The sequence below is a fragment of the Dermochelys coriacea genome, chromosome 3 (genome assembly GCF_009764565.3).
Source record: "Dermochelys coriacea isolate rDerCor1 chromosome 3, rDerCor1.pri.v4, whole genome shotgun sequence".
NCBI classification, from domain to species: Eukaryota; Metazoa; Chordata; order Testudines; family Dermochelyidae; genus Dermochelys; species Dermochelys coriacea.
In genome coordinates, this window is record NC_050070.1 from 69,804,320 (window position 1) to 69,827,647 (window position 23,328).

At 40.3% G+C, this 23,328-nt stretch overlaps 2 protein-coding genes across 11 annotated transcripts in view; one reads left to right on the forward strand and one right to left on the reverse strand.

The window, feature by feature from the left end:
- ANKRD6 (ankyrin repeat domain 6) overlaps positions 1-23,328 on the forward strand; it is an 86,946-nt gene that overhangs the window by 47,152 nt on the left and 16,466 nt on the right. For 4 of the 8 annotated variants that reach the window (XM_043510651.1, XM_038394960.2, XM_043510656.1 and 1 more), the window contains 3 exons: positions 6,187-6,285; positions 16,107-16,205; positions 19,298-19,396. In XM_043510651.1, coding sequence (XP_043366586.1) covers positions 6,187-6,285; positions 16,107-16,205; positions 19,298-19,396 — 297 coding nt within the window. Of the gene's footprint in view, positions 1-6,186; positions 6,286-10,742; positions 11,133-16,106; positions 16,206-19,297; positions 19,397-23,328 lie in introns of those variants that run through there. The other 4 variants (XM_043510654.1, XM_043510650.1, XM_043510655.1 and 1 more) reach the window with 4 other exon arrangements.
- LYRM2 (LYR motif containing 2) overlaps positions 1,821-23,328 on the reverse strand; it is a 47,811-nt gene continuing 26,303 nt past the window's right edge. For 2 of the 3 annotated variants that reach the window (XR_005291877.2, XR_005291876.2), the window contains one exon: positions 19,804-23,066. The gene's annotated coding sequence lies outside the window, so the exon portion shown is untranslated. Of the gene's footprint in view, positions 1,859-19,803; positions 23,067-23,328 lie in introns of those variants that run through there. The other variant, XR_006279872.1, reaches the window with a different exon arrangement.

Here is a 23,328-nt window from a genome sequence, read left to right on the forward strand (position 1 = left end):
GTCGGAGTATGAACAAGAGGCTACTAGGCAGCTCTCCAACACCACTTTCTACAAGCCATTACCCTCTGATCCCACTGAGAGTTACCAAAAGAAACTACAGCATTTGCTCAAGAAACTCCCTGAAAAAGCACAAGAACAAATCCGCACAGACACACCCCTGGAGCCCCGACCTGGGGTATTCTATCTGCTACCCAAGATCCATAAACCTGGAAATCCTGGACGCCCCATCATCTCAGGCATTGGCACCCTGACAGCAGGATTGTCTGGCTATGTAGACTCCCTCCTCAGGCCCTTCGTTACCAGCACTCCCAGCTATCTTCGAGACACCACCGATTTCCTGAGGAAACTACAGTCCATTGGTGATCTTCCTAAAAACACCATCCTAGCCACTATGGATGTAGAAGCCCTCTACACCAACATTCCACACAAAGATGGACTACAAGCCGTCACGGCTAACCTGGTGGCAGAACTTTGTGACTTTGTCCTGACCCATAACTATTTCACATTTGGTGACAATGTATACCTTCAAATCAGCGGCACTGCGATGGGTACCCGCATGGCCCCACAGTATGCCAACATTTTTATGGCTGACTTAGAACAACGCTTCTCAGCTCTCGTCCCCTAATGCCCCTACTCTACTTGCACTACATTGATGACATCTTCATCATCTGGACCCATGGAAAAGAAGCTCTTGAGGAATTCCACCATGATTTCAACAATTTCCATCCCACCATCAACCTCAGCCTGGACCAGTCCACACAAGAGATCCACTTCCTGGACACTACGGTGCTAATAAGCGATGGTCACATAAACACCACCCTATATCGGAAACCTACTGACCGCTATTCTTACCTACATGCCTCTAGCTTTCATCCAGATCATACCACTCGATCCATTGTCTACAGCCAAGCGCTACGATATAACCGCATTTGCTCCAACCCCTCAGACAGAGACAAACACCTACAAGATCTCTATCATGCATTCCTACAACTACAATACCCACCTGCTGAAGTGAAGAAACAGATTGACAGAGCCAGAAGAGTACCCAGAAGTCACCTACTACAGGACAGGCCCAACAAAGAAAACAACAGAACGCCACTAGCCATCACCTTCAGCCCCCAACTAAAACCTCTCCAACGCATCATCAAGGATCTACAACCTATCCTGAAGGACGAGCCATCGCTCTCTCAGATCTTGGGAGATAGACCAGTCCTTGCTTACAGACAGCCCCCCAATCTGAAGCAAATACTCACCAGCAACCACACACCACACAACAGAACCACTAACCCAGGAACCTATCCTTGCAACAAAGCCCGTTGCCAACTCTGTCCACATATCTATTCAGGGGATACCATCATAGGGCCTAATCACATCAGCCACACTATCAGAGGCTCGTTCACCTGCGCATCTACCAATGTGATATATGCCATCATGTGCCAGCAATGCCCCTCTGCCATGTACATTGGCCAAACTGGACAGTCTCTACGTAAAAGAATGAATGGACACAAATCAGACGTCAAGAATTATAACATTCAAAAACCAGTTGGAGAACACTTCAATCTCTCTGGTCACTCGATCACAGACCTAAGAGTGGCTATACTTCAACAAAAAAGCTTCAAAAACAGACTCCAACGAGAGACTGCTGAATTGGAATTAATTTGCAAACTGGATACAATTAACTTAGGCTTGAATAGAGACTGGGAATGGATGAGTCATTACACAAAGTAAAACTATTTCCCCATGGTATTTCTCCCCCCCACCCCACCCCCCACTGTTCCTCTGATATTCATAGAATCATAGAATCATAGAATATCAGGGTTGGAAGGGACCCCAGAAGGTCATCTAGTCCAACCCCCTGCTCAAAGCAGGACCAAGTCCCAGTTAAATCATCCCAGCCAGGGCTTTGTCAAGCCTGACCTTAAAAACCTCTAAGGAAGGAGATTCTACCACCTCCCTAGGTAACGCATTCCAGTGTTTCACCACCCTCTTAGTGAAAAAGTTTTTCCTAATATCCAATCTAAACCTCCCCCATTGCAACTTGAGACCATTACTCCTCGTTCTGTCATCTGCTACCATTGAGAACAGTCTAGAGCCATCCTCTTTGAAACCCCCTTTCAGGTAGTTGAAAGCAGCTATCAAATCCCCCCTCATTCTTCTCTTCTGCAGACTAAACAATCCCAGCTCCCTCAGCCTCTCCTCATAAGTCATGTGCTCTAGACCCCTAATCATTTTTGTTGCCCTTCGCTGTACTCTTTCCAATTTATCCACATCCTTCCTGTAGTGTGGGGCCCAAAACTGGACACAGTACTCCAGATGAGGCCTCACCAGTGTCGAATAGAGGGGAACGATCACGTCCCTCGATCTGCTCGCTATGCCCCTACTTATACATCCCAAAATGCCATTGGCCTTCTTGGCAACAAGGGCACACTGCTGACTCATATCCAGCTTCTCGTCCACTGTCACCCCTAGGTCCTTTTCCGCAGAAACCCCTTGTTATTCTTGTTAACTGCTGGAATTAGCCTACCTGCTTGTCACCATGGAAGGTTTTCCTCCTTTCCCCCCCCTGCTGTGGGTGATGGCTTATCTTAAGTGATCACTCTCCTTACAGTGTGTATGATAAACCCATTGTTTCATGTTCTCTGTGTGTGTGTATATAAATCTCTCCTCTGTTTTTTCCACCAAATGCATCCGATGAAGTGAGCTGTAGCTCACGAAAGCTTATGCTCTAATAAATTTGTTAGTCTCTAAGGTGCCACAAGTACTCCTTTTCTTTTTGCGAATACAGACTAACACGGCTGCTACTCTGAAACCTGGTTGGAGATGGTTATCGTATCAGGAAGTTCCCCCCTGAACATATTCACATAGTTAGCCCTGCTCTCCCTTGTGAGTTGGCTTCAAGCAGGCTTTTTTTCCACTCCATGCACAGACTACAATAAAATGTTATTGTGATGTATCAGTAGCTTACTGGGAAGTGAGACAACTGATTTTGTGATTTATTTATTGTAATTAAGTAATGGAGAAAGAACCTATAAGCCTAAACTTGTTTGAATCCATATTCATAACCTAAGCATTCAATTCATGCCCCAGAATCATTTATCAGTCTGGCCTTTTTTTTAATGTTGCCTAGAGACTCTCTTATTTCTTTTGCTATTAAGTTACCTGAAACTGACACTAAGCTCTGGATCTCCTCCAAGCTGTAATAAAAGGAAATGTACTCCAGGCAGTTGGGCCAGCCATTACTTTACCTACAGTCTTAATAAAGGCCGTCTTTAGATCAGGTTGGACTTGTAAAAGCTGCAGGTTATTCATTGTTTAAACAAAGCTATAACTGTACAACTTGTTTGTGGAGTTTTTCAATTTATGGCAGTGTTCTCACTGACTCTTTTTTTTGGCTGTTTTGTAGATTGAGTTTGCCTGTGCAGCTTTACTTCTTCCTCAGGTGCTTTCAAAGGCAGACTGTGAAAGAAGAAATCAAGCTGTGTTCAAAGCTTCAGAGCCGTGAAACCAAAATGTACTGGATGGGAATGAGCCATTCACTTTTATTTGGGGAAAAATACCAGAGAAAACATTTGCACATTGAAATATTTGAGTTCCGGAGTGGGTATGAACTTTTTCCTTCATTTGAGTTTAAAAAGGGGAAATAACAATTAACTAGCACTCTCCACATCTTTTGAAGTGCTGTATAATCATTAACTAATTAATTTGCGATTGGGTTCTTCCTCCAGCAGTTCTATGGGAGAAGAAGGTTTCAACTTTTTTCATTACATGGAGGCTGTTTCCAAGTCCTTAACCACCTTCTTAGGAACATGGGAATTGTCATACCAGACCAGACCAATGGTGCATCTAGTAAAGTATCCTGCCTCCAACCAATGTTTGTTACATGGAGTAACATTCCCATTGGGGAAGTTTCTTACTAACCCCAAGAATGTACTTAGATTGTAAGATCCTTGAGGTAGGAACTCCTTTTTTGTTCTGTGTTTGTACAGGACCTAGCACAATTGGACTGTGGTCCATGACTAGGACTTGTAGGCATTATGGCAATACAAATAATAAATAATGATTAATCGTTGGCTTATTCCTTTCCAGTTACTGAAGGCCACCAGTAGTCACTCAGTGCTAGAAGTGTTCACTTCTTCTGTTGCTAGATTTATCAGTCACAGTAAAATAAACCTGATGGATTCCTGAAAAAAAGAATATCCAGGCCAGGCTAAAACATCAGTTTGTACTTATTAACTACTGGTGGCTTTTGGGTGGAGGAATTGTGATTCTCCGTGGAAGAGTGGGTGGTCTAGTAGATGATTGGGTTGTTAATTACTTGTCTTATGGAATTGTGATGAAATAAAACTTATGTTGGACAGTCTTCCAATATTCTTGTTTTACAGTTCTTTAAGGTCTTTCACTTACTCCTCACATTCCTGACACTAATTATTTTACTTACACACTCAATTCCTTTTATGCTGATACTTTCTAATTTAGTTTATTAGGGTTACAATCTTAACAAACTTTCTTATTTTCAGGTTTCAGAGTAGCAGCCATGTTAGTCTGTTTGCAAAAAGAAAAGGAGGACTTGTGGTACCTTAGAGACTAACAAATTTATTTGAACATAAGTGTGAGCTGTAGCTCACGAAAGCTTATGCTCAAATAAATTTGTTAGTCTCTAAGGTGCCACAAGTACTCCTTTTCTTTTTCCTTATTTTTGTTCTTCTTTATTGTACTGATGAACCTAATGTATGATTACACTTTGAACCTTCTTTTAAAACACATATCCCAATGCCTTCCTTAGGAGCAGCAGCTGCTCCCATTTTTCTGTTGTGTTCTTATTTTAAAGTCTGTCAAATGATAATCCAGTTGGGTGCAATTAAAACTGAACAACGTTCCTCTCTTGTCATTTTAATGTAGACTTTTATTACCCACTTGCTGGGTAAAGCTATTTTCCTAATTAAAAAAATCTTATTTTAAAGTCAGCTCTTACTTTCCTTTTCTCCTATCCCTGGAAACTGTACATCATTTCTGCATCTTACTAATTAAAACTTTCCTGTTCTGTGTAGCCATCAAGGGACCTGTCCCCAGTTGAACTGTAGATTGGCTTCTGATGGATACTGTGTTAAACACTGATTATATGGATTAGGGATTAGTAATGTAGTAAAATAAGTGATATCTGAAAGACTGAGACATTTGTTCCTAGTTTATAGGCAGTAAGGGATTGGCTATCACATATGTTAACTCAAGTCACTTGTCGTGACTAGGCTTGCCACCCATCCGGTTTTCAATCAGGCAGTTCAGATTTCTGCTTGTGTGTCTGAGTGTTATTGGACAAGCCACAATGTCCATTTTTTTAATCTGTGGCAACCCTAAGCAGAAGGAAGGAGGCAGTGTAGCAGCAGCAGCCATCCCTGCCTCCAGGACCAGGCTGCTTGTGTGACTCGTGGCAGTGCGTGGCATGCAGGGGTGGGGCCTTGGGGGAAGAAACGAAGAAGGGGGCAGGGCCTAGGGAAAGAGGGGGAGAAGGAGTGAGGCCTCAAGGGAAGAGGTGGGGCAGGGATGGGGCCTCGGGGGTCTAGTTACAGCCATTAGAAATGTGGCAACACTAGATGTGACATATGTCATTCTTTCAAAGGGGAGCTGCTGACATAAACATCAGTCTTCTAGTGCTTATTTCTGTTGCAAGACTTTACCACTGTCTTTATAATGATTTATAGCACATTTGCCATATGGTGTGTTTTTGGAAGGGCGTTTAAGGGGATGTGTTAGTAGTGGAATTGAAAGTCCTCAATGGTTGTCCAGTGGAAAAGACAGAAGCAAAAAACGGATTAAGTTCTGCTGTAGAATTGTAATGCCGAGCTGGATCAGAGTTTGCAAGAAGCAAAAAAAAAAAAAAAAAAAGTTTACTGTAGACTTATATTATTGCAAGAAGGTGTTGTCGCAAGGCTGGTGCCAATAAATCCAAATGCAGCAGAAAGCAGCAGGGGAAGGAGGCAGTTGCAACACACACACAAAATAAGGGAAGTCCTGTTATAAAATGAACATGTAAAGGTTTGTAGTAGTTTGCAGCTTTAAACAGTAGGCTTCCCAGACAGAAGTGTGGACAGACCAATATGAAGAAAAGAAATGCCTGGGGTAAGTTTTAATGAATACTATGTATTAACCACTGATCTACAAAAATCAGTATTTTCTCTTCATTCACAGCATGGCCGTACCCCTCTACATCTTGCTGCCTATAAGGGGCATCTCTGTGTTGTGCAGATTTTGCTGAAGGCAAGCTGTGACCTGGACATTCAGGATGATGTAAGTAGATGCAACCACTCTTCTACCAAGGGGCCTGCTCTTCCAATTAATGATTCAATTTCTGAACAGAGCTACAGTTTTGCTTCTTAAAGGTGGGGATGAAATTAGAACAGAATCAGTTTCCCACCTATTCTAACTTTGAAGCATAACAAGTAAAACTGTATCAAAGTCACAGTAAAATTTGGAGTTTTAGATGAGTAGCTTGGTCCTTACTTTCAAGCTGTAGAAGAGCATTAAAAGATGCCTTTCTACTCCAGGCCTGAGTGAGTAGCAATAGAGGATGTTGCCTGCAATTTGGCACATACATGGAAATATGAGCTCATTTGTGCCATACAGGAGTCCCATTGAAACACTTCACGTGATATAACATGCCAGGAATGTTTGCAACAGAGAGGACTTCAAAAGGCAGAAGCTCTTCTCCAGAGAGCATAGGAAAATGAGCAATTGACCTGAAGTACTGTACAGTACCACAGCAAATTGGTTACCCGTGTAATGCTTGCAGTATGAGTTATTCCTGTGTCTCATAACCTGGGATGATAAATGAATAGTGTAAGTTATTTGTGATCATCCTTACAATTAGCAAATGATAGTTTTCAAAAAGTAAATCATTGGTATTTCTCAGTTTTTCTATAAAAACAATGATAATGCTAGAGCTGAATGCTAGGGAAAACGTTGCTTAGATGATGAGACATTGGAATTATTTGCATCATCAATTTAGGTCTTTCACTTTAACAAACAAGGAGTTAGGCTGAATTGTTTTTAACAGATTGAAATAAATTTGTTCAGATTCCTTGCTGACTCCCATTAACAGACTGTAATTTTGCCTCTCATTTCTTCTGTGATGCTCCAACTCAGGATAGGAGTAATGACCCTGCTCCCAGGAGTCTTAACATTGTTACTTGTGTCTCTGACCCAAGAGGTCTGTTCTACAAATGCTGCAGTCCTTTGATGAAGATGCTTTAAGCTGATGGGAGAGAGCTCTCCTATCAGTTTAGTTACTCCACCTCTATGAGAGGCGGTAGCTACATTGGTGAGGGGATCTCTCCTGCTGACATAGTGCTATCTACGGGGTGCGGGGTAGGGCGGAATTTAACGTCAGCATAACTATGTTGCTCAGTGGTGTGGATTTTTCATACCCCTGATCAATGTGGTTATACTGAAGTAAGTGTGTAGTGTAGACCTGACCTGAGTAATGTCCGCATAGTTGCACTATTTAGTGGTCAGCAAGGCCAAGTGCTATGGTGCTTAGAATTCAGGACTAGGCATTAAGGGCCAGATTTTTAAAGGTGTTAGCAAAAAGAAAAGGAGTACTTGTGGCACCTTAGAGACTAACAAATTTATTAGAGCATAAGCTTTCGTGAGCTACAGCTCACTTCATCGGATGCATTTGGTGGAAAAAACAGAGGAGAGATTTATATACACACACACAGAGAACATGAAACAATGGGTTTATCATACACACTGTAAGGAGAGTGATCACTTAAGATAAGCCATCACCAACAGCAGGGGGGGGAAGGAGGAAAACCTTTCATGGTGACAAGCAGGTAGGCTAATTCCAGCAGTTAACAAGAATATCAGAGGAACAGTGGGGGGTGGGGTGGGGGGGAGAAATACCATGGGGAAATAGTTTTACTTTGTGTAATGACTCATCCATTCCCAGTCTCTATTCAAGCCTAAGTTAATTGTATCCAGTTTGCAAATTAATTCCAATTCAGCAGTCTCTTGTTGGAGTCTGTTTTTGAAGCTTTTTTGTTGAAGGATAGCCACTCTTAGGTCTGTGATCGAGTGACCAGAGAGATTGAAGTGTTCTCCAACTGGTTTTTGAATGTTATAATTCTTGACGTCTGATTTGTGTCCATTCATTCTTTTACGTAGAGACTGTCCAGTTTGGCCAATGTACATGGCAGAGGGGCATTGCTGGCACATGATGGCATATATCACATTGGTAGATGCGCAGGTGAACGAGCCTCTGATAGTGTGGCTGATGTGATTAGGCCCTATGATGGTATCCCCTGAATAGATATGTGGACAGAGTTGGCAACGGGCTTTGTTGCAAGGATAGGTTCCTGGGTTAGTGGTTCTGTTGTGTGGTGTGTGGTTGCTGGTGAGTATTTGCTTCAGATTGGGGGGCTGTCTGTAAGCAAGGACTGGCCTGTCTCCCAAGATCTGTGAGAGTGATGGGTCGTCCTTCAGGATAGGTTGTAGATCCTTGATGATGCGTTGGAGAGGTTTTAGTTGGGGGCTGAAGGTGATGGCTAGTGGCGTTCTGTTGTTTTCTTTGTTGGGCCTGTCCTGTAGTAGGTGACTTCTGGGTACTCTTATGGCTCTGTCAATCTGTCTCTAAGAGTGGCTATACTTCAACAAAAAAGCTTCAAAAACAGACTCCAACGAGAGACTGCTGAATTGGAATTAATTTGCAAACTGGATACAATTAACTTAGGCTTGAATAGAGACTGGGAATGGATGAGTCATTACACAAAGTAAAACTATTTCCCCATGGTATTTCTCCCCCCCACCCCACCCCCCACTGTTCCTCTGATATTCTTGTTAACTGCTGGAATTAGCCTACCTGCTTGTCACCATGGAAGGTTTTCCTCCTTTCCCCCCCCTGCTGTTGGTGATGGCTTTTCTTAAGTGATCACTCTCCTTACAGTGTGTAAGATAAACCCATTGTTTCATGTTCTCTGTGTGTGTGTATGTAAATCTCTCCTCTGTTTTTTCCACCAAATGCATCCGATGAAGTGAGCTGTAGCTCACGAAAGCTTATGCTCTAATAAATTTGTTAGTCTCTAAGGTGCCACAAGTACTCCTTTTCTTTTTGCGAATACAGACTAACACGGCTGCTACTCTGAAATCTAAAGGTGTTAGGTGACTGAATATGCAGATAGGTACCTAGTGTGATTTTTTCAAAAGCACCTAGGTGCTAATTCCCATTGGGTGCTTTTGAAACTCCCGCTACGCACCTATCTAAATCTTTAGGTGCCTAAATATCTTCAAAAATCCCACCATTAAACAGCTGGGTTCTATTTCCAGTTGTCTCTGACATTGAAACTTAGGATAGCCTCTGGTAGGCTTGTAATCTTGATTTTTCTGCAACCGCTCTTGTACTAAGGGAGTTGCTCTTGAGTCAGTAATTCCATTTCCTAACCTCTCATTGCTACAGTTTGCATCTTTGTAAAATAGGGCTAAGACCTCCTATACAGATGTATTGGGGGGCTTGATTAATTCATATTTGTCAAGTGTTTTTAGATCTTCCCCATGAATGGTGATGTGCACAGTAAGTGCAGAGTGGTGTTGTTATAACAAAATTACAGAAAGTATATAAGTACAGTCAGCTTTCCTGTAAGTAAAGTAACTACTCTGAGAATCCAAGTTATGCAAATTATTTGTTTACCAGGTGGGATTTTTTGGAGGGGAAAAAAAGAAAATGAACTATTTTCTCAATGGAACTTGCATTTTTTGAATGCTTTTATCACAAAATCTGTGCTATTTGTACATCTAACATTGCATTCTGAAGAAACTGATAAAAGTAGGTATGCTGGGAAAATTGTAAATTGGAATTTATAATTACATCAGCCAAAGAGTGAGTCTTACTCCTCTGCAGATATATTCAGTTCATTCACTTTTCCTGTAACTTTCTCCAAGTCCTAGTTCACCACAGTGTGTTGCTGTATCAAGCACTGTAACTAGTTTTAACAACAAACTAGAAATGTGGTTATGTTGTAAAGCCTATGTTCATAGAATTGAATTCCATTTTTGGGTCCCCTTGTATTATACTGGATATCTCCTCTGGATATAATGAGAGCATCAAGAATTGTTGCGCATTCTGAGAAGTGCCGTTTGGATTTGTTTCTTAGGGAAAAGAGGGAAGGAGAATAAAATTCCCAACTTGGGGATTGTTACAGGACTGCCTGAGATGAAATGTGTTAGCTAAAATATGTCTGTTTTGCTTTCAGATGGTAAAAAAAGACTCCTGCCTATAAATTCCCATAGTGCAATCCATATTTGCACTTTTTACTTGCATCACACAGAGATGTTTCTATTGCTTTTCAGTCACTGTTACAGAGTGTCAGAAACTGAGGAAGAAACCCTTTGTTCTGTTGGCATTGATGGATTTCAGCATCAAATATTGTCAATTAACATCCATTTCATTAATATTATTCATAAATATACAGTTGGGTCCAGATTTTTAAATTACACATGAGGGAAATAATCAGATAATTTATTTAAAAAATATTTTTTAAAATGTCTAATTTTCCATTTTTATGCTGAATTATCGTGATTACATGTGCAAATTATCCTCCTGCAACTTTAAAAATCGGATCCATGTTCTATTTCATTTTTTAAAAAGACAGGGATAATCCAATATCAAAATTTTAATTTTGAGTTGAATATCTATAGCTAATTCATAAATGCAAGGACTAACTTTCCATCTGCCGCATGGCGAATAGAAGTGGATAATTCTAAATGTTGTGGAGAGATTAAAATACTAACTTCATGCTCTGCAGATGAAGTATTTTAAAACACTAAGAGACATGAGAATTAGTTGAAGAATGACCTCCAGTGGCCTGGAGTGGGATTATTATGAATTTCAACCTGTGGAAACCAGCTCTGTAGAGTATGCAACTCCGGGAACTAATTCTTTCTTCCTCCCTGCCAATCCTGCAAACTCTTACTGGAATGCTAATGCAATCTCTGATTGGTCAATGAGTATTCATACAGCACATACTTCAGAAATAGTCAAGGAGAAAGTTGCCCTGGTGAAAGGAATCAAGGAAGAAAAAGATGAGAAAAACCAGAGGAGAAAGGCTAGAAAGGAACCCAGAAGATCAGAAAGAGAGAAGGAGGTTAGAAATCTTGTGCATCAGTCTTGCCTTGAGCTTCCCTCTGACATGGCTGCATGTAAAATCTTGGATTGGCAGTTTGGCATGTTAGAGTTCCTAAAATGGTGCATAGTTGCATGGCTGGGTTTCATTCCTGATGCTTTGCATAAAATTATCTACCCGTTGTTTGACATCCCACTGAAAGCTTCCTGACTATCTCAATGGAAAGTATGTCATTTAAAAAAAAATGAAACTTTACTTCTGGGAGCCCCATGTGAAAATCTAAGTTGAAGAAACTAACACAAATGGGCCATAACCCAAAGTTTAAAATTATTTCAACCAAAATGTAAATATGCAAAGTGCCTTCTGTAGTTCAAATAATTGACTTTTTAATTTCCTTTAGTTATGTTTATACTTTCTTGCCTTGATAATTTCTGCTGGCCTTTTATCACTATTGTCCAAGAGTAATATGCTTATTATTGAGATTTCATGATGATTCTCTCTGTTTAGCAAGGGAGAAGAGAGTAGTAAGTTCACATCAAATGCTTGGAAGCCATGAATGGCTGATTCAACTACTTTAGAATACTGAAATATTCAGATGCTATTAGGAGTACTGTACTCTTACTGATATAATTTTCCCTATTTTAAACTTTACGATTTTAATTAGCAATATGCTAAAGAAACATTGCTGTTCATTCTTTGATTTCAAAGGTTAAAACTTTCCAAACTTAGCAGTTTTGTCTCAGGACTGTCTCAGGACTGAAGATAATTATCTTTCAATTGATTTTTTTTTTAATTCAACACTCCAAGGGCAGGATATTTTGTTCACAACAAATAATTTGACCAACTTGGGCAGTGAATGGTGTAAACAGTAAGGTAGAGTGGCAGGAGGAGGCAACAAGTGAGATTGGAAGGAATATCCACTCTTTCACCCTTAAAGGAGATGATAGCATTGATGGAGGCAGTAAAGAAGAGAATGTGACTGTTGGGGTTCTGGTAGATAAGGGAAGAAGTGAAGTGCCTTGATTAGGTCATGCTGAAGCACCAGTGGGATTCACAAACTAGGTGAATTCACAAACATCTCAGCATGCTGGCTGTTCTGAATCCCATTCTTAGGTGCCTAACTCTCCTCTTGCATTGTATAGGGAGCCTGGGTCCCAAACTCAGGGTTATGAATTTCACTAGGAGACAAGGCAGGGGTGATGGATTCCTCCTAAAAGCGAGAGGGGGCCATGAGGCCCCACCCCCTCCATGACCCTGCCCCTGCCCCTCCTCTTTCCCCTGAGGCCCCATCCACCAGCTAAGCAGAAGCTGGGTCAGGGAGCCCGGTCCTCTCCACTTGCCCTAGCTGAAGGGGCCTGAGAGCAGCCCCTGGCCCATTTCCCTGCTCCTAGGCCCCCCATCCAGGGCATATGGAGGGTCCGCAGCTGCCAGCTCAGCTCTTAGCCTGACCTGGCTTCAGCTTCTGGCCTTGGGGCAGGGCCTCAGGAGCTAAAGAGTCACAGCCGGGCCATAGTAAGAGTCACCCGGGCAGCTTTGGGGAGCCGCAGACTCCTCCACCTGCCCTGGGCGGGGGCCCAAGGAGTGGGGACATGGGCTGGGGGCTGCTCTCCGGCCCCCCCGTCCCGGGCAGGTGGAGGGTCCACAGCTGCCCAGGCTCCCTGTGCCTCTGACCCAAGCCAGGCTCCAACTTTTGGCCTGGCCAGGGGCAGGGGCTCAGGGGGAAGAGGAGGAGCAGGGGGCTAGACCCATGGCGAAAAGTGGACAGGCCAGATCCGTCCACTTTCAAAAGTGGGAGGGCCATGGCCCCTTGGCCCCCCCCTGTTCTGGGGCCCCTATGACAAGATGCCTAAAAGTTAGGCCATGTCTGTGCAAAAGCGGCACAGCTATGATGTGCTATTGTAGAACTGTAATGTAGATGCTTCCTATACTGTCGGAAGGGATTTCTCCATTGATGTAGTTAATCCACCTTTCTGAGAGGCAGTAGCTAGGTTAACGGCAGAATTGTTCCTCTGACCTACCTGCACTTACGGGTGTAGGTTGACCTATGTCGCACAGAGTGTGAAATTTTTCACAGCCCTGAGCAATGAAGATAGGTCAATCTAATTTTTAGATGTAGACCAGGCTTTAGGTGGTACAATGCTCAGTCCCTTTGTGAATCTAGCTCCTAAATGTTTCAGTTCAGGCATATCTCCTCCATCATAGTGGTAAAGGTCACACCTGTACAACAGCACTACAATTCTCTTTTTTTCATTTTTACTGATCTTGTAGTCTGCAAACTGTCCTTTGTAAGCAAGTCACTTACAAACAAAATCATAAAGTGCTTGCTTCAGATTTATACACTTAACTGATTGTCTACAAAATCAATATGCACTATAGGTATTGTTTTTCTAACAATTTCCAGAACAGTATCCTGTGACACATTCTAGAATGCTCACTGTTAAAGGCAGGGCTCAGGCAAGTGCTGTTTGGAGACAGATATTTTTTAATAAAAGAAAGAGATAGGCAATGTGAAAAATGTAAATGCAGAAAGAGAAATGTGAGTCAGTGATTACACTGCTTTGAAAGCTCAGACTCTGCACTTGCAGAGAGAAGCTGATGCACAAAATAAAAGTAACCAAACAAAAATTTTCAGTTGACCACATAAAGGCATCCTGATATTAGCTTTGTCCTAAAAGACAAAATAGTTTCACTAGAATTCTACAAATGGGGAGAAAGGCAGGTTAATATATATAAACAATATATGTATTCAGTATAATATATATCTCTTAGGTGCTCTATAACTTAAGGAGAAAAGTCTTTTATAATATCAAGGGTTCTGCAAATGACTGAGAACCTCTGAGTAAAATTAGTCTCTTTGTACCTTTAAAATAAATGTAACAACAAAAATGAATTGAGTTAGCACTATGAGAAGATCCTTATTTAAAGCTACACTGGGTCCACTCCATTCTTGTCTCTCATTTGAACTCTGTCACACAGAATGTTTCAGATCTTTAAGGCAAATGCTGTTTCACTTTATACTTCACTGTATACTTTATTATCGTGTCTTTCACAGTTTGGGCCTTGAAAACGTGTCATAGCAATAGTAAATGATGAATTTCTTTCTATTTTAATGATAGGATAAACTGGTCTGTGCATCATTCATACTACTCAAGTTAATATTATGCTACATTAGCAATAACGGTGGCAGGCTAGAGTGCTGTGACATTGTTGAAACTTCTCACAGACTTCAAGGCCAGAAGGGACCATCATGATCATCTAGTTTGACCACCTGCACATTGCAGGCCACAGAACCTCACCCACCCACTCCTGAAATAGACCCATAACCTCTGGCTGAGTTACTGAAGTCCTCAAATCTTGACTTAAAGACCAAGTTACAGAGAATTCACCATTTACTCTAGTTCAAACCCGCAAGTCCATTCGCCATGCTGCAGAGGAAGGCGAAAACCCCCAGGGTCTTTGCCAATCTGACCTTGGGAAAATTCCTTTCTGATCACAAATGTGGCAGTCAGTTAGACCTTGAGCATGTGGTTGCTGCATAATAATAGTTGTCAATAAATACATGACCCATACAATTGTAATGAGATATAGTCTCTTAGAGTTATTTCAGTTTAGGGGTTTTTGATTACTTTTTTTTATTTTGGCTTTAATTTAAGGAATTATGGAAGAGTTCAGACATATTTAAAATACTCAGTGTTACCAACTCTTGCAATACTTGGTGTTTTTCTTAAGGCTTCAGATCCTGGAGCCATGTAAATATATGAGAATCTTAGCTTTTGTTTAAAAAAAATTCTAGCTTTCACGGTAGTAGAGAAAAGCTTGAAAACATGAGCCCTGAAGGCACAAAACACAGAAAAGAAATACAATTAACCCAAAATGTATTATTTTAAAAATCAGTCTTATGATTTTAAACCAATTTCATCATTTATTGGAGGCATTTTTGAATGCTTAGGGTTGGCAATACTGCTGTAAAAATTAATAATGTCTTCAATCTCACTAGAAAAAAACAGCCCCCTTAAGAACAATTTATAACTCACTTGCCAGTTGTCTAGCACCCTCTGTATGGGAGCAAACTATTTAATTATTCAACTACTCCAATTATATTAAATTATCTGGATCTAAATACTTGCAGTCAAGTATGACAAAAACATGGTAATCTTCAGTTTTAAGTGTTTTTTTATAGTCTGTCACTATCTGGCTATTTATTGTATCAGACAAGTCATTTTTGTGATTATTACTTCTCGTTGTCTCCAGACTTTCCTTTTCTGTACACATTCCACATTTCTTCTATTCATTAGTTTTGGCAAACACCACGTAGGTGAGCTGGACTGTACTGGATTCCCAGTCTGGGAAGCGAAAGGCTCCGACTGGTAATCAGAACCAGGTCTCCTGTATGGTACTGTGGAACGTCTTTTCTCTCTCACTGTGTGGCTGAGATCATGGAATTTGTTTCAGCACCACAGGCTCAAAATAGCTGCAGAGAATGAACAAACAAGCACCAAGATAAGATCTTGGAAGACCGATGTAATGAGATACAACTAAGAGATCTTAATTCTATGTCCTTTTCTTCCCTACAGATATTGTTGGTCCTTGGAAGTATGGAGCCAAAATTAATGTTAAACTGGCTATCTAGTAATGCTGTAATAATTTTAAAACTAGGTGCTAAGTAACCTCCATATTGCATCTGGGATAGTCTTCTGGTGAGAAGTTATAACAATGAGCTGTGGGTGTTTTCAGGAATTAAAGATAGTAAACTGTTAGTCTGCAATAGTAAACCATATAATGGTTCCATTACTCTTGGAAACCTTAATGATTGTAGTTTATTGGTATTGCTTTCAACAATAGCCAGTATTTGAATGGTATGTGTGATGTAAATATAGTTACAGTATATGGAATGTGTGTATGATATTTGTATAAAGTATGTGTATGTGTATATTTATATGGATTCAAAATTGGATGGGACAGGCACTGATTAAAATAAATTGCTGCTTTTTACAGGGTGATCAGACAGCCTTGCACCGGGCTACTGTTGTAGGAAATACAGATATAATAGCAACTCTCATTCAAGAGGGTTGCGCTTTGGACAGACAAGACAAGGTAATGAGAAGACCTGTTGGATAATAACTGCACTAGACTGTAATATTATCATTCTTTGGAATATGCTGTTTAGAATTGAGTAAACCATTTAATTTGAATTTAATAGCAATTATGCAGATAAGAAACCCCACTTCCCTTTGGAAATATACTCCTGTTTTATTTACATTTGACATAAGTAGATCATCTCTGAGCCAGGAGTCTGACTTTCTCCTCATGATGCTGATTGTTGGCAATATGATAAAGACCACAGGATTCAAAGGAAACATTGGGAATCAGCCAGCTAGTGAGGCAGCATGTAGTGCTACTAAGAAAACTTAGTTCAGTGGAGGCTGAGCATTGCTGTTTGTTAAGCAAAGATACAAACTGAATGTCTGTGAAGGAATCATGTTGATACCTCCTCAGAGGTATCATTAGTTAGGGAAGGAATCATTTCTTTGTCATTTGCAGCTGGAAGTGATTTACCTGATATAATCAGAGATGCTTCTGCCCAACTAAGTAATATATATGTGGCCAGACAGGGCAATAAAAAGTGATGGGCTGGTTGCTTGGCAACATAATGTACCACTACCCAGTCAAGTTGACTCCCAGTATATTTCTGGACTGATCAGGTAGAGAATCAAATTAAATTGTATCCTGGGGCAACAATACATAGGGTAGTGCTGCAGTATTGATTCTCTAGGAAGTGCTTTGGACTGTAGAGAAAACATGAGCTAAGTAGGTCTATATGCGAAAGCTCATATTCTACTTCAGATTTTATTTAATCCACATTTTAGATAAAGCTATTAATAAAAGCCAATATCTACTAACCACACACACTCACTCTCTCTCTCTTTTCTCTGCTTAGGTCAGAAACTGATTTCCAGGCTTTACATTTTAGAGGGAGACACCCAAAACTATAAAGCAAAAGCCTTCCATGGGGGTTTGCTTTACTAGCCACCTGTATGAGGTTTCGGGAGAGTCTTCTCCCCAACCCTTGAACTTCCTTGGTGTCTGCAGATCCAGTACCAAAATGAAAGCAAAAAATCTGATAGGACCCTTACCCCTTTCTAGGATGGTATTTGGATACCCTTTTCACCCCCAGATCTTATTTTTTGCCTTCAGTCCTGTAGCACAAATGTATGTGCCCTGGTGACAATTCACTGCATTTCTCAACTATGCACAGTGTAAAAACCCATTGCCATGTACATATGGGGAAGGAAAGCAAGCCAACATAGGGAAAGAATGGGTTAAAGAATATTTAGATAAATTATATATATTCAAGTCAGCAGGCCTGGTGAAATGCATCCTAAGGTACTTAAGGAAATAGCTGAGGCAATTTCAGAACCACTAGCGATTATCTTTGAGAACTCATGGAGGACATCTGAGGTCCCAGAGGACTGGAGAAGAGGAAACATAGTACCTAAGTTCCCCTAGCATTAAAAAGAGAAACAAAGAGGACCCAAGGAATTACAGACCAGTCAGCCTAACTTTGATACCTGTAAAGATACTGAAAAAAATTGTTAACCAATTTGAAAGCACCTAGAGGATAATAGGGTTTAAGGAACAGTTATCTGGTTTGCTGTCAGACTGGGAGAGTGTATCTATTAGGATACATAGGGGCCAGTTCTGGGTCTGGTACTAATCAATATTTTCATTAATGACTTGGATAATGAAGTAGAGAGTGTGCTTATAAAATTTGCAGATGAGACCAAGATGGGAGGGGTAGAAAGCATTTTGGAGCAGAGGATTAGAATTGAAAACAATCTTGACAAATTGGAGAATTGGTCTGAATTCAACAAGATTAAATTAAATAAAGACAAGTGCAAAGTACTACACATAAGAATGAAAAACAACTACAAAATGGGGAATAATGGCTAAGCAGCAGTACTGCCTGAAAAGGACCTAGGGGTTACAGTGGATCACAAATTCAATACGAGTCAACAATGTGATGCAGTTGCAAAAAAAAAAAAGCTAAAATCATTCTGGGGTGTATTAACAAGAGTGTTGTATGTAAGACATGGGAGATAATAGTCCTACTCTACTCAGCACTGGTGAGGCCTCACGTGGAGTACTGTGTGCTATACTTTAAGAAAGATGTGGACAAACTGGAGAGAATCTAGAGAACAAGAAAAATGATAAAAGGTTTAGCAAACCTGACCTATGAGGAAAGGTTAAAAAAACTGGGCATGTTTAGTTTTGAGAAAAGATTGAGGGGGGACCTAATAACAGTCTTCAGATATTTTAAGGGCTGGTATAGAAATGATGGTGATCAATTGTTCTCAATCTGCACTGAAGGGAGGACAAGAAGTAATGGACTTTATATGCAGCAAGGACGATTTAGGTTAGATATTAGGAAAAATGTTGTAACTACAAAGTTCTGGAACAGGCTTCCAAGGGAGGTTGTGTAATTTCCATCATTGGAGGCTTTTAACAGATTGCACAATCTGTCACGGATGGTCTAGGTTTTCTTGATCCTGTCTCAGTGCAGTGGGTTGGACTAGAGAACCTGTCAAGGTCCCTTCTAGCCCAGCATTTCTATGATTCTGTAAAAACACCACCACAGTCATCAGTTAAACCATACTGTATGGAACTTCATAGAGAATCCCCATCACCTTTTGTTCCAAGTACAGGTCACTAAAGGACAATTCTTGATTAGCTGTTACTATCTTTAGGGCTTAAAGTCTTTCTGCGACAGCCACTGGAAGAAAAGTCAATCACAAACACATGAACAGGTCTAATTCTAACCATTGAAAAGCAAACCATCTACATCATAGGCTGCAATTCCTACCATCTCTCACAGACGAAAGGATGCCAACAAAGAAAAGCAATGGAGCACATACTGCACACATGTCACTTTAATGTTATGCTTGGTTAGGAACTCGGGTTGGTGAAGTAGAGGCAGGGAGGGTTGAAAGTAGGAGGATGCCCATGGAAGTTGTTTAAGCCTAGGTCTAGCATACACATGCCTATCCCCAAACAGAATTAGATAGCAAGAAAAGGGAAATGATTTTTAATGCCCAAAGAGGGGTACAGCACTTACATTCTGAATGTAACATTCCTGTATGTGTGGACACAACACCCTAAACTGCTGCTCTTCTGTGTGTGCTCTACAGGATGGGAATACAGCGCTTCATGAAGCATGTTGGCATGGATTCAGTCAGTCTGCCAAACTGCTTGTTAAAGCAGGCGCTAATGTTCTTGCCAGAAATAAGGTGAGATGCATGTAGAAAGAGCTTTCAGTTCTGATGTAAAATGGCTGTTTCTCATTGGTGGTGATTTCTGGTAATGGCATTTCTCAGCAGGTGGTGGTTTAGTTCCTCGTGGGATTTCTCATTCTCTTTGAATTAATTATGCCTGGATGATTCCACTGCAAACATTAGGAAATTTTGTATTGTGACAGCTGAAACAGGAGGAGCTCAGTAATACTTTGAATGATGCATTAATTATGGCTGAAGAACACTGGAATTCTTAGAGAAACCTCTACTGTGTCCTAATTTATATTGAGTGGAATCACTGTGATGGGCATGATTAAAATGAATATTAATTGAACTAATAGGGAAATAGCATTAAAATCCAATTTATCAGAAATTACAGTCAAATGAATGCATAAACCACAAAAGAAGGAAAACAGTTTATCTTTTGTTACAATGTGTCCATTAATGTACCAGGATTTAAGTCTTGTTAAAAATTTGTGAGGAACTCCAAGTGTCTCTCTCTTTCTATTATAATATCTTATGAGCAATTCAGGAAAACTGAATATATGACCCACCAGAATTGCAAACAAGATATTTTATAACACAAACATAGAGTACCAAGTGAGGACTGTAAAATTATATTATAAATTGGTGCAATGTACCATGGCATAAACAATTTTGCTAAGATCAAAATGAAATAACCTTGGGAGATTTTTTTCCCCACTCACTAGTCAAAAGGTTAATGGAATAATCTGAAAACCAGCAAGGGGCAATAGACGCTAAATTAAGATTTGAAATGTTCAGCCAGTTGAGCAGTCAGATTTCATGGACCTCACTATGTGTTGTTACAGGCAACAGGAATTTAGAGCTACTATACTTATTTTACCTTGTAATTTTCCTTTTAAAAAATGTTCCATACAATTTCATGTCCCAGTTTCAGTTCCATACATACAATTTCATGTCTCAGTTTCAGTAAACAGTCTATAAAACGAGCCAACAGTTCAAAAGAACTACAATCTGTAAAACTAAAATATACAATGAATACTAACAGAGAAGAAAGGACACATGGGTATACAAATGAGTATGAGTAAAACTACATACTATATTGATATAGGACAGGAACAGGCCCCATATGCAATCAGATTGTTTATGGTTACTTTGTTATCTGTAAACAAAATAATTTTATAATGCTGTTTCTCTTGATTTATAGCATCCCTTCTTTTAGGCTTTGAGTTTGATTTCCAGATGCTCATATTTATGTATATTAGACATTCTTTAGATAACTCACATAGTTACAAATATCAGGCAATAGAACTTTTTCCAACATCCAGAACCATGAAAGTGTGAGTGAGTGTGTGTGTGTTAACAATATAAGAATTGCTACTCTGTGTACTTGGGTGCCATGTGCATTAGAAAGTTTTAACTAAAAAGATGAATACTGCATAAAAGCTATGAATGATGCATAAACTGTAAGACATTCTGAGACAGACCTCTCTTAAAAAGTGTATGAATACAGTAGATTGGCAAAGGCACACTGTTAGAACCCAAAGCGTAGCATGTCTGTGTTCAAACATGCATATGCCCTGCTTCTTCTTCCAATGGTAATAAAGAATTTTCCTAACTTTACTTAACAATTCAATCTTATTTTCACTTAATCAAAGCTGGCTTCTTTGGATGTTTCTCAACTTCTTATGCTCCTGAAGATTCAACACAGTAATTCAGACAGCATGACAAAATACCAAGCATAGCAGCAGTCAGGGTTTAGGCTCTGACAAGGTCCTGTTATAAACATTTTTCTACTAGGAAAAATCAGATTGCTTGACAGCCAGGACAACCTGACAAATGATAATTACTTATTGCCAGTCGACAAGCTGCTAGTCTACACCTGAGAATCCAGGGTGTCTTGACTGAATGACACATTACCCTGTAGAGGAGAATGGATTTGGCCTCTAGACTCAGTTAATTTATGCAAGCTACCAAACAGCAGAAGAAATGGATTATTTGCCTACCCAGACTGATACTTTATTTAATTCCTTCTCATGGTTAATTTCAGTTCATGTTGCATTTCAGGATAAGAGCATGTGGCTAATTATATATGCGTTCTCCCTATGGTACAGGATTGAACACAACTGCCATCCACTAATATTTATAAAGAGACAATGATTAGAGGCTAGCTTTCATTTCCAGCCTTAAGTGGGATGTACCAGTCAGTCCACTCAAGATTTTAAGTGCAGGTCAGGTTCAGATCAACAGCTTGCATTTGAGGGGAGAGACAATAACATACATACAACACAAGTGATTTCTGATATCCCTTCTTGATCCAAAATGTTAGGACAGACATATTTTCTTCTCTGGCAACCAAATTTGAGAGTCAGGTTGCTGTCTTCAGACAAGTTGGCTTAACAAAAAATCCTGAGTCTGATAAACATTATTCTGTGAGATCAGTACTAGCGTTTTTACATCTGTGAACAGTCTGTACCTTTCCGGTCACATTTAGGAGGCTGGGAAATCAGAGGTGTCTTTTTCCAAATCAGTACAACTTGAGTCCAGTCCCTGTCACTGAAGTCAATGGGAGTTTTGCCATTCAATAGGAGCAGGAGCCAGGTCCACTCGCTCTAAGCTCCCTGTGCTTCCTCTGTAATTTTTGTGAATTTCTACCAAACTGCTGCCTTGCTGCATTTCTCTGCCTTGCTGCTCAAATTTACACTTCTAACAGATAATAATGAAAGAACTGTACATGTTCTTCAGAGAATAACCCAAGGGAAAAAATCTCTTCATTTAACTTTGTTCAGAGAAAAAAAAAACCTGTAATGCCTGCTACAGTTCAGAGACTTGTATTCAGAACTGCAGTACACAGTAATGTTGAATCAAAGATTTAAGACTCCTCTAAGAGTTCTTCCAATTCAAAATGTGCAAGCGATGACTGGTGTTTGAGCAGTAGGTGAGACATGAAAAGGAGAATAATTGGGAGGAGAATGAAAAAGAAGCAGTGAGCCTGATAATGCCTAAAACCCTTTTACTTGAGGTAATCACATTTTCAGATCCAAGCAAACCTACTGCAGGCTCAACGACAAAGACCAGCAAAACAAATATTCTAAGGATTTGTCTACATGTGTGTGTGGGTGTGTGCTTTTGGATTAAGTTTGTGCACATTAACAGCTGTGGAATAACTATTCCGAAATAATTGCATCCATATGGCTTTTACTTACACACTTCCCTCTTCATCAGTATGCATATGCAGCACTGACTTCTTTTGAAATAAGCTCTCAACATATCAGGCAGATATCCCATGGTGCTTTGTCCCACTGCTGGGCTCTATGTATTCTGGGATTATTCTGATGGTGCATTATAGGATACCTACCTGAAGCCACTAGAATTCTGTGACTTGGGGTTCACAGCAGCAGATTTCCAGGATTCCTTTTCCCGTCTCCCATGGTTCATGTCTTTTGCAAGTCAGCCCATTTTCAAACTGCTGTCAGCCAGCACGGAGTGAAGCAATGCAGTCAGGGATACCATCGGAGGGACTGAAAAATTAATCTAGAATGCAGATGTGTCCACACAAACCTTCTTCTGCACTAACTTACTTCAAAATGAACTCAAGCCATTTTCAAAGTGGATTGTCCAATTTACACTAACTGGCCAGATAATTTGAAAGAAGAATTGTGTCATGGGGACAGATCCCATTTTACTGAAAAAACAAACAAAAAATTGCAGTTAGTATGAAATAACCCTGCCTCACTGGTGTAGACAAGCCCTAAACTCTCAGGCCAACAAAACCCCTCAGCCCTTCAGAAGAATAAACACACAAACTTTTCCACATGTGAACTTCCACCCGTAACAAAATTCATCTTTGCTTTTTTCTGGACCCTTAGTAACTCACCAAGTTCTTTTTCTATTTCTGCCTCAAGACTTTCATGCATTGTAAATATACAAGCTCTCTACAGCCTAAA